We start from the raw sequence: 14,617 nt of genomic DNA, 5'->3' as shown, positions 1-14,617 counted from the left end.
TGCATCAACTTTTCGGTATTAAAAATTATTACATTTAAGTCTTAAATGTATATATAAAGTAATGGGTACTAGATTCAACAACGAAAAACATATCTGAAATAAAAAATATTGCGGTTATATATTTTTTAAGTTGTCCATTAATTAAGTTTTAAAAGTGTATGACTAGAAATAACTGTAATCATAAGCTTTTAAATAATGTACAAACCCAAACCAAAAATCCGTTTTTTAGTTTTTGGAAAGTTATGTTGCTAAAATTTTATAAACAAAAAGAATCTGATAAAACGTTCAACGCACTAATTATATTACAAATTGCTATTATATTTTCATTGAAAAGTATCATAATTATTTTCCGTGTAATTCTGTTGTGGTATTTTGTTTATTCTTATTTTTATGTGTATTTCTTTAAAATGTATTTTATCGTAACTAATATTAATTTAATCTATACCGGGTTTGGTAACCATAAAATCTTTGTGTAAACAATATTATTTTTATAATGTTCAAAATTAATAAATTGATTTTGTCATTTTTTCCTTCGCATTAATGTGTTATATACACGAATTAATGCATTATTGTATATCTTTCTGTTACCTTTGTTGATGTACAAAAAATTAAGTATCACAACCATTATATATATATATTAATTTTTTTTCTAACTTACACAGTCTAAATATATATAAATACTTTTTGGTAAAAATAGATGTGAAAAATATATGTTTAACCCATCCTTAAATACCGTATTCTACACCTTATGGTGTGATAATGGCGCGCCTAAAACCATTCCATCTGTTATTCGATGCCAAGTCAGAAATGAACCATCAATCAACGCAGTGTGGTATTGATGCGGCTCAAACTCGAGACCTTTTAGTTCGTATTCCGATGCCATGCACCACACTAGCAGTCTTAACGCACTGTAACATCACTTTACAACATCTAAGATATTTTTTGCTGTTTTTTTTTCAATTGGATTATTCTTATAATTTTTCTCTATTTTTATTATGGATAGCTTCTACTGCACCGGCACAACGTAAATAATTAGGTTGCCTTTTTTACATGCAATACATAATTAAATTCCCCACACATATTAATTAAAAAATATATGATTGTTTGTGTGTCTCAATTTAACGTTTACCAAAGCTCAAATTAACGTTTACCAAAAATCTTGCTGTTGGTACAAAAGAAAAAAAATGTTACGTAGTACTCGAGGCAATATTGATGTTAGACTTCTGATATCCAACCCTATCAAACTCTTATGTTTATAACAGGAAAAATGCACAAAACAATCCAATAACATTTCTTGTCAAACTATTCCCCACTTATGTTCAAATGCTGAGCAAATTTTTGTGCAAGTTAAAGCAGCCGACAAAGGATAGTTGCTTATTGAAATGGATCGCTCAATATAATCTTCTGTGATCTAAAAGAAATAAATTGCCGTTAGCTTTTCTTATACAAAAACTGTTTGTAAGAAAAATAATACGTTCTATAAAAGCAATTTAAAGGCTAATAATAGATTGTAAAAACAAAATTGTTCAGGGCATATTACAGTGGTTTTGATATAAAAACAGTAAATTTTAGTCTACTATTTCTGTATTTTTTAAATTTGTAATAAAAAGAAAGTGTGAAATGAAAGCAGTATCAACTTTAACAGTATATACCAGGCATTAATTGCAACATAAATTTAACTGAAGTTTAAGATTATATTGTCTTCAACCTTTTTATATTGACAAAAAAATAAAAAATATTATTTTGAAAAAAGAACCAGCGAAATATAAAAATATTTAAACTATTAAAATAAAATTTGAACAACTTACAGCCCCATGTGCCATAGCACCGACTATAACAGCAATTGGTTTATCTTTAGGTACAATCGTGATAGGTTTAACCACTTTATCAGCAGAGTAAGAAGTTCCAACAATTTCACAACCAGGGGGAAGATGTTCAGTAACTGGGCCTTTAATAACCTACAAGTTTGATTTACAATACAAAAATTTAGTAATCTAATACTTGATAAAATTTCTATTATTAAAAATGCAGTTGCTTATTGTAAAAAAAAAACAAAGTTGTAACCTTCAGTAATTTAACAGGGGCATCAGAACCTCGCACACTTAGTTTATGCAGAAGTTGAACCATTAAGCCACAAAATCGATCAAAAGTTCTTGGTATTCTAGTTTGGGGGTTGATTTCAATTAAAACTTTTTTGGCAGTTTGGATATACACCTGGAAAAAAGTTAGATAACATTTTTTTGTTTTAAAAAATTCGTTTCATAAAGATCAAATTATTTTTTAATTTCCAAACAAAGTATTGTTAAACAAGATCACAAAAAAATTCTTAAAACCTATTTTTTTTTGTAGGTTTTAATATTTTTCCAGTTAAACAAACATGAATTTTAAAACATTTATACACATATTGTACATAAACATATTCAAATAAAAATAAAGCAAACCTGAAGAAGCCCAGCTCTATTGAGTGGACTGTCCATTAACATTAATAAACATTGATGTGTAATATCAGGTCTACATGTGCCAGGATCTCGGTTATTTTTCTTTAGTATATGTTTGTGCTTGTCACAATTTAAGAGTTCAAATGATTTCGCAACCTGGAAAATATTGGTCAGTCTTCGGTTTAAGCTGTCAATTTTTTTTTATTATTATTAAAATAGTAACATAGTCTATGTAGAATGCTAACTTAACATAGTTAAATGCTGTTGGTATGATCAATATCCAAAACTATCACATAATGGCATAAATATGGGGATAAACCTTGTGACCACAATGTTAATAATATATATACTGTACATTGATGTATACTTTAATTATATTTCTTCAAATGGGTAAAAGTATGGTTATATTAATTATTAAGAGTTTACTATTAATTGCCTATACTCAAATAGGAGCAGAAGAGTTATTTTTTTTGTAGGATTAATATTGATATACCATTTTGATACCAAAAATTATGATGAGGATTTTACATTAATTTTGCAAATAGATTCAAATTAATATATGCTAAAGTATAATCACAAACATGATTAAATGGTTGTTAGTTTATGGATTGATTTTTATATAAACTTACCTTTACTGTTTCTAGTGAAGCGCTTGCAAGAATGACAATTAATCTTTTATGAGAGCCTTTACTGTTGACTTTTTTCACTTTTATTTTAGTTTCCACCTCATTTTCATCCACTTCGTATCGCCGTTTTGACATTACTAGAAAATCTCGAACTTAAACGTTGTTTTCTCTAGAACTTTTATCAAACACGCTGCAAAAGCATTTTTGCGGAACATTTTTTTAACGGAACAACGGCTAAGTTTTGTGGAATTGCACCGAAATAAAGTACTGACATATAAAATTACTTCGATAATACAAAAATATTTAAATATAAAATAATTAATGTTGCTTAATTATGCTGTTAAGATTTTACAAGATCAATTTGGGATTTTAAATTTTTTGATATAATTTTTCCTAGGTAATATTTAAAAGCCAAAGTTGTTGATGGAATAACCATATTTGATTTTTATATGTGGCATATTTGCCAGTTCACAAAAAAGGGTTTTTGTCAACATTTCGATATTTTTTAAGTATTTTAATATCTTACAAGTGTTGTTAATTTAAATTTAACACAAAAGTTTACGGATGTGATTTTTATTAAAATACAACAAGAAAAAGAATTTTAATTTCAGGTACATTAAATTTGAGTCTTTGTATTTTGTTAATTTTTTTTTTCAATAAAAACTAAAAACAGCATCACTATTACATTAATGAAGGGTCATTGCAAAAACAATTTGTCGTACTACTTCAAATAACACACTCCAAAAAATGCCAACAAACAAAACATGTGTGAAAATGGTATCTGAATAAAAAACAAAACAATAAAATCATTTTTGTGTTGTAGGTAATAGAAATCGCACTTTGAATAAAATGAAAAAGTCTAAAATAGGCGCTATTGAACGAATAGACAAAGAGGGCAATAAGAGAAAAAGTGTCTCACAATTAGTTCTTGCAACTTGTCAATTTGTCAAAATAGATTTAAAAGAAACAAGATGAATATATCTAACTACAAAATTTCGAACCGGTTGCGTTAAAAAACTCAAAAAACAAAGTAAAACAGGGGTTGCTTAATGAGTTGTTAATTACACAGCACCTACATTTAAAACCAAAATTATGTGCATTAATATCAGTTTGGTACATTGTACAATTATTTATAAACTTTGATAACGCTTTTTAAAATATTCACTCGATTGTAAATAGCAATTTGTATAATATTAATAGCTAAGCAAATGACATAAAATTTTCCAATACATTTTTTCTAAACACATTACGATAAAACATGGCATGTTCACCAAAAAAAAGAATATAAAAACGACAATAGTGATAGCAATAATAATTAAAATTGTTCAAAAACACACGAACTTGATAAACTAAACAAAACACAAGCAAGTTTGATGCACTAAATTGCAATAACGCAAGGCTGTGCATTTTAATCTTAAAAGACTTTGCGACAGAATCAGTTTACTTAAATTAAAACATGAAACACTACCAAAAAAAAGAAAAAAAATTACGTCTTGAAGCCTCTTGAACCAACCTCACCGCACACAAAACTATGACAAACAAGCTAAGTAGTCGACAGTAAAAAAAAAACTTAGTGAAAAAATTTTAAAAAGCGGCAAACACAGGGAGTGGAAATACTAAACAGAACAGAATAAATCCTTTTTGGAACACTTAAAAGTGCAAAACAACAACAGCAAAGCAAACGGCGGGAATTTTCTTTGCGAGAGAGACCCAAAAAATCTGTTCTTTTTACATGGTTTCGCCGCCGAGCAAATTAACCGGAAGCAGGCTATCCATGGGACTCATGATCCGGGATCCTTCTTCTCCTGTTCCTCTTGACCAGGAGGGATTTGCCCATCCAGAGGAAGTCTTGCTGTTGTTACCCCACGATGCATCATTGCTTGGTCCCGGATTGGAAAGAGGGGGCTGGGAAATAAATCCCCCGGTCGAACCCATGCTAGACAACCTATTTCCAATATTTCCACCAGATTGCCATGACAACGGCTTGCTGCCGTTATTTCCAGCTGTCACAAAGTTGTTTACCTGCAACAAAAATATAAACAACAATATTGAAAATCCACCTAAACTACCAAAAAACCCAAAAGACATTTCCCTAAAAACCAAAATTTTAAAAACAACATTTTACAGAAAATTTAGGTCAAAGTGCAGTGATTTTAAAGAAAAATTATTAAATCAATGCATTACCTCTTGGTCAGTGGCGACAGTAGCAACAATCATGGTGGTACCAGCCATGTACATGTTTAGTGCTTTCTTGGCATTCTCAGCATCAGTAAAGGTAGCATATTTCACCAAAGCCATTCCCTCGATAGGAAAACTTGGTCTGAAGGATTGCATAACGCCCTGCTGCATACATAATTGTTCCAAACTCGCAATATTAACCTGATTATAACAAAAGAACAAAATGTTATGAAGGTTATATAATGTAGTGTGATACTCTATAGTGACTGGTAAAATACCAAATTTAACAACTTTTTCATGAATTTTTTGGCAAAAAAAGTTAAAACCAAAATTTATTAAATTAAAACAGTTTTTAAAAACAATTTAATTTTAAAAACTAAATCATAAGAATGTGCTAAAATTAAGAAATAAACTCTTTCATATTAATTCAAATCTGTAATTATTCTTTTTTTTTTCCATAAAATATTTGTTTAATTTTGTCCCCAAAATTTAAGTTTGTATCAATTTACAAAGGAGCATACCTGAGCATTTACGTTGGTAAGTACAAGCCATGAACCTCTGGCATCTTGAGGGCCCCATCCACCTTAATATAAACATTTAACAAGAATTATACACTAAAATCAGTGTGCTTACTTAAAAATATTCTTTAAAGTTATTCCATGACAATTATCTAAAGTCAAAATATTGCCATGTTTAGTATTTTTAACCATAGTTGTTTATAGAGCTAGTTGCAAAGTGAAATAAATACATATCCTTGCAACTTTACATTTATTAGGATATCCTTCCAAGAAAATAGTATTAAAAGGATTAATAATTAGGGGTCAACAAATTTATTTGAGCATTCCTAATAATTACCACACAGGATCGCAAAGGACCACACAGGCCATACAACAACACATTAACCATACAAGATCAAAAAAATTAAATGCAGAAATTGCAAATTTCGTTTTGTGTATTTAGAGAAACCAAGGGCATTTCCCAGAAAAGGTTTAGGGCGTGGGTTAGTAAAAAGTTTCTTATTGTCGGTATTTGGGTTTTTATCAAATAACAATATCCCAAGATAAACAGCCAACATATCTTAGTGGGACCCTTAAGTAGAACCCTTTCTTTGGGTACCGGCCCTGGTAACCAAAACAATTATTTTAATTTTCCCCAAAATTTTACCTTGTTGAAGCATTCTTTGGGCCTGGGGTTGCTCTAATGATTGATTCGGTTGGTCCCATGAAGGTCCCAGCTTTTTGTTTTGTTGGTAACCGGGGGAGGACTGATAACTGGCTTGCCCTGATGACAAGGGGACCTTCCACAGCTCGTGCGACAACATCGAGGGGCTCATTTTTGTGGTGGGGTTTGCCCCATTTGCACCTGTTGAACAACGTTAATAAATTAAACATTTTTTATGATTATTTTATTGAAAAGCAAATTGGACTTTGATTTTCGTAATTCGTGAACAACTTTTTTCCTGAATGATATTTACTTAAAATACTTGTAAAGTTTTTAAATAGACATGTGTCTTGGGGGTTAAATGTTCTACAAAGTCACTAACAAGTTGACTTAAAAACCAATAAAACTGAGGGACAATTTTTTAAATATATCGTTCTAACCTGTTGACCATTGATATGCGTTAATTTCACTGTTAACATTTAAAGAGGGTTGTGTGGCAGAAATGTTTTTCTCAGCACCAGGTTGAAGACTGGTTGACGATTCAGAATGTGAACTTCTTTCGCGTTTCAATACCTAAAATACAATTTAAAAAATTTAAAACTTTTCAGTGTCTTGCTATTGATATATGGCAGGGCCAATACCATCATTCAGGTTGCCTACTGGAGATTTATATATTGTTTACTTTGTAATATTGCTGGATTTTAACCGGCAAGCCGGGTTAGATTTGCATTATAGAGTACTAGTATTTTACAGTAAAATATCAGCAGTGAAAAACTGCCAGACAAAATTTATAAAATTGTGCCATTTTTTTTGTTTAAAAAGTTTTAATATTAAAAAAATAAAAACCAAAAAGTAAAAAAAACTGGAAAACTACCTGATCAGCATCTCGTACAGTGTTTATTGACATCGTCTTTGCAATTGCAACGCTTCCCGGGGTAATGTCATGATCTTCCTCAGGGTCGATGTGCCTAAAACCCTTCCAAGGAACCCCAGGGGTAAATTCAGGGGGCCCAATATCATTTAAAGTACTGAAAATTAAAAAACAAAAAACAATGTAATTTTTAAAATACTATATAATGAAAATTTTGAATCGAGTGATTTATCTTTTTGTGCTAAATTCTTAGGATATGAAACTTTACTAAACACAGTACAAGCTATCCAATAGCAGTTTATAACCCCTTTGTCAATTTGCTATATAATTGATTAAGGTCTGTGTTCAAAAATCAGTTTTCAAAAACCCGCTAATTATTATTTTGCCTTGCATTAAAAAACTGGTAACTTCATAATTAAAGATGCCACAAAGTAGTAGCAGGTCACAACTAAAATGATATTAAACAATAAAAAAACTGACATACTCACTTATACACACTGATTATATTATTATATTAAAGCTTTAGCGTATTAAAGTCTCATTTAATTGAGTGAATGGTACAACATAGTTTGTAAGTTTATTAATATAATAAAAACAACAAAGTTATTAACTTACGAGGAAGGTTCTATTGGGTTTAATGTTGGTTCACCGGGCATGTTCATATTCCCTAAATCAAATAAAAAATTTTTACTTTTATAACTTAAATATTATTGTATTAACATTTACATAGTGTATATGTAATAAATATTTATTTGTCTTAGGGTTCTTAATGTATTAAGTAATGATTGCTATGTTATTTAATATGCAATAAAATTAATTCAATTGAGAAAGCGTTTAAAAATACTAGTCTTTCAGTCATGATTTTAGTTGTCATAATATGGTCGCAACTACCAACTAGCAATTGCTCATAATAATTTTAATTTTGCACCACAAACAGCAGTTTTTTTTTATTCTGCAGGACTATAAATTGACATACATATAAGTTGTCCAATAAGCTTCTTTATTTATAAATGATCAAGTTTTTTAAAAGTCATCCGACAAACTTTTAAGATCTCATTTAACTTACCTCCTCTTGGCATCATTGCATCGGGTAATTGCATTTTTAGGTTGTCCAGGTAGTTGTTGGCATATTCGAAATCACCTCCGGGCCCTGGAGGAAGAAACCCCGGGTCTGGCAAGCCTTCAAGGGGCATTCCCCCGTCTACCATCTCATTAAGATTGTTTCGTTTCCAGTTGTTGATAAAACGAGATTTTACCTCCCTTTGATAATAAAAAGTAGAGAAGGGTTACTTAAAGGTTTATTTTATTATTGTAAATTCGTACTTCATAAACTATTATTTTAAAACTTAAATTTAGAAGTTAAAAAAATTTGTTAACAAAATCATGTTATTTGTTAACATAACAAGTTAAGCTAATGTATTTTAAAAATAGGTAGAGGAATATACTCTTTAAGCTTAATCTTAAAGTTGTTTTTCTTCAACCTAGTTAAACTCTTATTTTAGAGTTAAAAGATCTACTTTTAAACCGGGCATCTTTCTCTTATTAAAAAGGAATAAAGAAAAAAATGGATCAAATCTTAGGCAACCTTATCTTAAAATCGATAAATAAGATAAAAAGCACAAAAAAATATGTTGTTTTGAAACGAAGACAAGGCCAGCCTGACAAGACAAAATTACATGAAATTTACAAAGAACCAATAATTTTAAAATCAAACAAAAAAAAAAAATTTATATATATAAAAAAAATTCTTGTCCAACCTGTTTCCGGGATTCCCCATGGGTGAGTTGGGTAAAGTAGGTAGTGCTTGTCCAAGTGAGCCCATGGAATTCATCGGTGACATCATTGTTTGTCCAACTGACGGTCGCAAATCCATTCCACCACCTGGCATTTTAGGTTTAGATAGATTTGGGGTGTTTTGTACGACATTTTGCATGATTGCTCCCCTTAACACCTTTAATATAAAAATTAAAGTTTTTGACTTATTATAAAGACATAAAAATGTTAGATTAGTGAAAAAATTTTTAGTAATGTCACCAAGCTAAGTGGTAAACTATTAGATATATCTTGACTACATTTACTTTAAATATTTAGTTTTTTAAAACAAAAATAAAACACCCAATGTTAAAAAAGAAAAAAAGTTAAACAAAACTTTACCCTAAACCAGACTTTTTAGTTAACATTACCTCAATTTGTTGTTGTGTTTGTCTTATTGATCTTGACAAGTGTTCTAATTGTTGGTGTCGTATCATCGGACTTATATTCTACGATTAAAAAACTGAATGTTTAAAATAAAATTTCTAATAAAAATTTTAAATTAAAAACAATTTTTTTCTATTGAGAAATTCTCTTTAAAAAAGAGTTAAACAACAAGAACTTGAATATAATTAATGGCGCTATTTAAAAACAATAATAAATTAACATAAAAGGAGTTAGTTTGTATAGGCTACTTATTAAAACAGAAACTAATAAAAACACATTCAAATACGAAAGAATGCATTCAACGACCATTTTACAAAAATGTCAGCTTCAAATTATTTATTTTTTTTTATTACCTTGTTTTGTCCTAACATGTTAAATTGCATCTGCATATTTCTCAGTTCCGAAGCTTTGTTAACAAGTTGAATAAGTGCATGCATATGCTGAGGTGTCATGAGCTGCGGGTCCAAGACTTGAGAAGGAATAATTCCACTTGCTGCAGCATTACGAATCTGTATCAAATATAGTATTAATTTTAATAAAAATTTTGATATATTAGTAACAAAAATTTTTAAGCCCACCAGCTAATGTATTACTCTAATAGATTTGCATAACATTAAAAAGTCTGGCGTATGGCTTTTTTACTATCTCGACAGTCTGTAAATTGTATTTCAAATAATGTGTTAACAAAAGACCTTTGATGATTATTTAAATAAAGTATCATTGATTTTGATACATTTGGTATTTAGTGTGTACATAGTAAATATGAATAAACATTGTAAATGTTATTCACATTGTCTTCAAGTATGCTATATGTAGGAATTTAACACATTTTTCTTCAAAAAATGGCATACTAATTGCCTTATTAGAACATTTGTGTAATGTGTAATAATTGCATAGCCTAATTAAATTTAATTGCCAAAGTTATTGTTTTTACAAATTTATTTTTAACTTGAACAAGCTAATTAAATTTTTGTGTCTAAAAATATCATTTTATTCACTATTTTAATATTGTGTTACACATCACAGTACCACAAACAAGTTTGTAAATTCATGAACATTAATTAAATTCTCACACCAAAAGTAAGAATTTTTTATTATTTAAGTTTATGTTTTAATGTCCACAACGGCCATGTCAAAACATTCCTTAAAAAGCTCACCAACTTAGGGACAGTATTTAGTTCTGCTGACCCAAAATCAATAAACACTAGAACCAGATTAAAACAAACATACACAGCCAACTGTTAGCTTAAAAAAAGGCAACAAAGTGTAGGGTATCCTATCTTAGAATAACTTAAAACTGATTTTTTTAAATAAATACAAAATGGTTACTATAAAAAAGAATTTACTTGTTGAAGTTGTGCTTGTAGTTGTGGAGGAACTCCTGGTGCTGGTGGAACTCCTCTGATCATGTTTTGGGGTCCGAGATTCGACTGTTGGGAAATTTTTCCTCTTCCTTTAGAATAAAAAATAATAATTTTTTTTGGTTTATATGTATATATGTGCCCTTTTTTAATTATTAAGTATTAAATTAGTACAAAAAGGAAGAACAATAGGTAAGTGCGATGTTTTATCAGCATGAATTCTTACAGTCACATAAAATTGCTTTACTGTAACAAAGAAACATAATTGTTGTTTCATAAACACTTCAACAAATTAACAAATTATACTCTTTTAGAGCCCAACAATAGACATAAATAAACAAACTTTAAATTTAAAAAAAAGTTGCCCAGCGAGTATAAAATACAAAAAAGAACTTTGAACGAATAAAAATGCTTTTAAATTACTGTTAAACCTAAAAATGTTCTCATCAACATAGAACAAAGGCACACAAAAAATAAGAATTTCTCAATAATATTGATAAACCTGATTAGATAAAAATTGCAGCTATGGCAATTAAGTCATTGCCTTATAAGGAGGTTAATTAATATTTTAACCAAGTGTAGGTGTGTTAATAATGTTTTTAAACTAGTATTTAGAAAACCACCCTAACGAAAAAGTCCCCTTGCTACATAAGTGAACAGAGAAAAATGATAAAACAGTCTTTGGTCAATACTAATATATACATTGAACTTCTTTTTAAAAACAAAATTTAGAATAACAAAAAATATTTTAAACTTACCATAATCCATACTGTTCTTCATAATCATGTCATTCTGAATAACATAAATTTTTTTGTTAGTTTTTAGTAAATTCATTATTGCAAAAGGTTAGCATGAAAAAGTGCTTTGATTTTGGATATTTCATATTATTTAAAAGCGTATTTTTATGAACCAAATGTTAATAGTTTAACATTACAATTCAAATGTTATTATTCTGACCAAAGTTTGCTTGTATTAATTAACGGTATGTCTAATATAAAGTTAAATGCCAATAAGAAATAACCATCAAGGTAAGTGGGAATATTTATAAATTTTAATCCCTTTAAAAAAAACTGCTGCTTGTGGTGCCCAAAAAATTAATATAGGCAAATGTTAGTTGTATGTTGAAAAAATATTACAAAAAATAAAATGCAACAAAAAAAAACACAAAAATTGGAATGTGTAAAAAAGTACTTAAAATAATGGCAACACATTTAACCTATTTTTAATGACTATAAATGTCAGACTACCCACAAAACTGTTCAAATATTTACTCTTACACCGGACTTTAAATAAACACAAGGTTATCTTATTTGATACTAATATCTTGAAACAATTAAAAATATCAATCTATTTATAATTAGTTGTTAAGAAACTCATGGCACTTTTTTAACATAACTATATAATGTTAAACACTTGCACTGCATGGTAGTGTTTTACATTTATATATTATTATTGAGCTCCTTAACCAATTGTTGCTGTTTTTGGATTGAAAAATCATTATAAATATCTTAACTTAGTTTACAGGTATATACCTTAAATTGTGTGAAAACAAAAATATGAATAAAATACTAACCTTTACAATTCCTTGCACTTCCCATCCAACTGAATTATCTGGTTGTTGAGCGCCCCATTGGTGGTCGTTGGAATAATTTGAACCGCTGTTCATTATTTTCCTTGGCCCACTATTCCAATTGTTGCCCTCCTTATTATCCCAGGGCTTTTCGCCTGCGGGTAATTGTTTTTGACCCCAGTTAGAAGCCCCATTGTCAACACTATTCGGCGTTGTTGGGGACAAATCACCCCATCCTTTTGGCGAAGCGGAAGGTTGGTTTTGTGGCATTCCCCACCCCTTTTGTTCACCGTTTGCTGGCCCGCTTGCATTGGGTGGGTTTTCAAGTCCCGCTTTTCCGCTTTTTTCCCAAAGATTCACCTTGTTGTAAGTAGTGGGATCACCCCATGCTGCAGTGCCATTGTCCACAGTGCTAGAACGTCGACCCTGATTTCCCCCATCCAGCATACGCCCTGCACCCCAATTATTATCAATATTGCCAGGTTGGGGCATCATGTTATTATTCCACCCAGGTCCCCCTTGACCAGGTCGAGACTTAGACCCATTGCTCCAATTCGAGGTTAAGTTCATGTCTCTATTCCAATTTCCTGATGGTGGGTTAATAGTATTACCTCGTTGGTTGGGCATTTCGTTCCAGCGTCCGTTAAGTGAATTACCTGAGAGCATTTGAGAATCACCCCAACCTCCTCCTCCTCCACCTCCCACATTTCCCATAAAACCAGAATGTGCTTGTGGCGGCATTTGATGTTGTTGGTGTTGTTGTTGTTGCGGCCCTCTCCAACTATTTCCAGCAGAAGCTTGATTAGCATAAGCACCTCCGCTGCCAGCACCACCCCAGCTGTTAGATTCAACCGGCGATTTGTTCCAGCCCGAAGCAGGGGAAAGCTGTCCTGAGGGAGCTTTACCCCATGCTTCTGTGCCGTTGTTCACTTGTCTTCCGGTATTAGAAACAGGTTCGTTTGCAACATTCCAACTTGTGCTTTGTTGAATTGGCTTTTTTCCCCAACCGTCATGGGAATTAACGAGCTGATGCATTGGATCTTTATCTGTTGATTGTGGCTGTTGTGGAGCTTCGACATTCTCTGGCTGTGTTTCATCATGTGCGGTTTCAGAAGCGGTATTTTCAGCTGTTGGTAGTCCGGTTGAAGCTGCTTTTGCCCAAGAAACTGGTTGATTAACATTGGAATTGCTCGTGGTTGTTATTTTGGTAACTGGTGGCTTTGGTAGTTGGGTATTTGACGGTTCTGAGTTAGGTAAAGTAGCTACATTGTTTGCATTGCTAACCCAGGCACCTCCTGGCTTGTCGCTGATTTTTGAAGCTTGATCACCTCCACCTCCCCAATTACCTTGGGGTTGATGTGAAACTGTCGACTTATCCCAAACTGCGGTGCCATCATCGACATTAGATTGAGCCTGTCCCCAACCATCCGTTGTACTAGGGGCATCACCCCAACCAGAAACCTGATGTGGGGGCGAGTTTGTTGATTTTATGTCGGGTAACCTGCCCCATGCACTTGTGCCATCAAAATCATTGTTTGTATTTATTCCTGGTGGTATTGAACCCCAACCACTTTGAGGTTCGGTGTGTTGTAAGGGTGCATTTGACATTTGTGCAGCCGGCAATTGTTCGTTTGCACCTAGCTGTGGCCAACTAGCTGGATTTGATTGAGGAGTATTTACAGTCACTGACAATTCTGTAGTTGTGGATGAGTGCACACTGACAGTTGAACTTTTTGGTTGATATTTTCGATCCCAGGCAGTGTTTAAACTCATAGTATAACAAAACCAACTGATTCATTCATGTTTTATAATTATCTTTACAATCTAAAATAAAATTATTAAAAAACCTTTTGTCAAAATAAAGAACTGAAGGATCTTATGAAGACCCTATGGTAATAAAAGATCGCTTAACTCAATATACATAAAAAATTCAGTTAATTAAACTTCATTTTACACTTTTTAATGATAAATTACATTTAAAATGTTTGCAATTTTTTAATTCTTACTTTCTATTTGGTTAATTTGATTGCAATTTCTATAATGCCATTAACATTAAGACACATTTAATTTCTAATAATTTTAATAAAGATCATATTTTTGTAAAATCAAAAAACATGCAAAATTTAACAAAAAATTCTGCAGAACTTTAATTTTATATGTCGGTAAAAGTTTAAGCCATTTTATAGTAACTCTGCCTAGTTCTACAGAAAGGT

The 14,617-nt window shown here is 31.0% G+C and overlaps 2 protein-coding genes across 2 annotated transcripts; both read right to left on the bottom strand.

Annotated features, from left to right (window-relative positions):
• Positions 1-991: 991 nt before the first annotated feature.
• LOC145752580 (ribosomal RNA small subunit methyltransferase NEP1-like) lies at positions 992-3,250 on the bottom strand. Its single transcript, XM_082568885.1, has 5 exons — positions 3,068-3,250; positions 2,442-2,594; positions 2,065-2,214; positions 1,809-1,958; positions 992-1,411 (listed from the first exon to the last, which is right to left on the bottom strand). The coding sequence occupies exons 1-5, from the start codon at positions 3,197-3,199 to the stop codon at positions 1,298-1,300; spliced, it is 699 nt and encodes a 232-aa protein (XP_082425011.1). The 5' UTR covers positions 3,200-3,250; the 3' UTR covers positions 992-1,297.
• Positions 3,251-3,631: 381 nt separating this feature from the next.
• On the bottom strand, positions 3,632-14,223 carry LOC145751880 (uncharacterized). Its single transcript, XM_082568010.1, has 14 exons — positions 12,408-14,223; positions 11,593-11,626; positions 10,820-10,926; positions 9,827-9,982; positions 9,458-9,535; positions 9,032-9,225; positions 8,341-8,534; positions 7,890-7,941; positions 7,278-7,431; positions 6,844-6,976; positions 6,407-6,604; positions 5,764-5,825; positions 5,249-5,443; positions 3,632-5,086 (listed from the first exon to the last, which is right to left on the bottom strand). The coding sequence occupies exons 1-14, from the start codon at positions 14,175-14,177 to the stop codon at positions 4,793-4,795; spliced, it is 3,621 nt and encodes a 1,206-aa protein (XP_082424136.1). The 5' UTR covers positions 14,178-14,223; the 3' UTR covers positions 3,632-4,792.
• Between the last annotated feature and the right edge of the window lie 394 nt (positions 14,224-14,617).

Source organism: Corella eumyota, chromosome 5 (genome assembly GCF_963082875.1).
Source record: "Corella eumyota chromosome 5, kaCorEumy4.1, whole genome shotgun sequence".
Taxonomy (NCBI): Eukaryota; Metazoa; Chordata; class Ascidiacea; order Phlebobranchia; family Corellidae; genus Corella; species Corella eumyota.
This window is presented reverse-complemented; position numbering and strand designations above follow the sequence as displayed.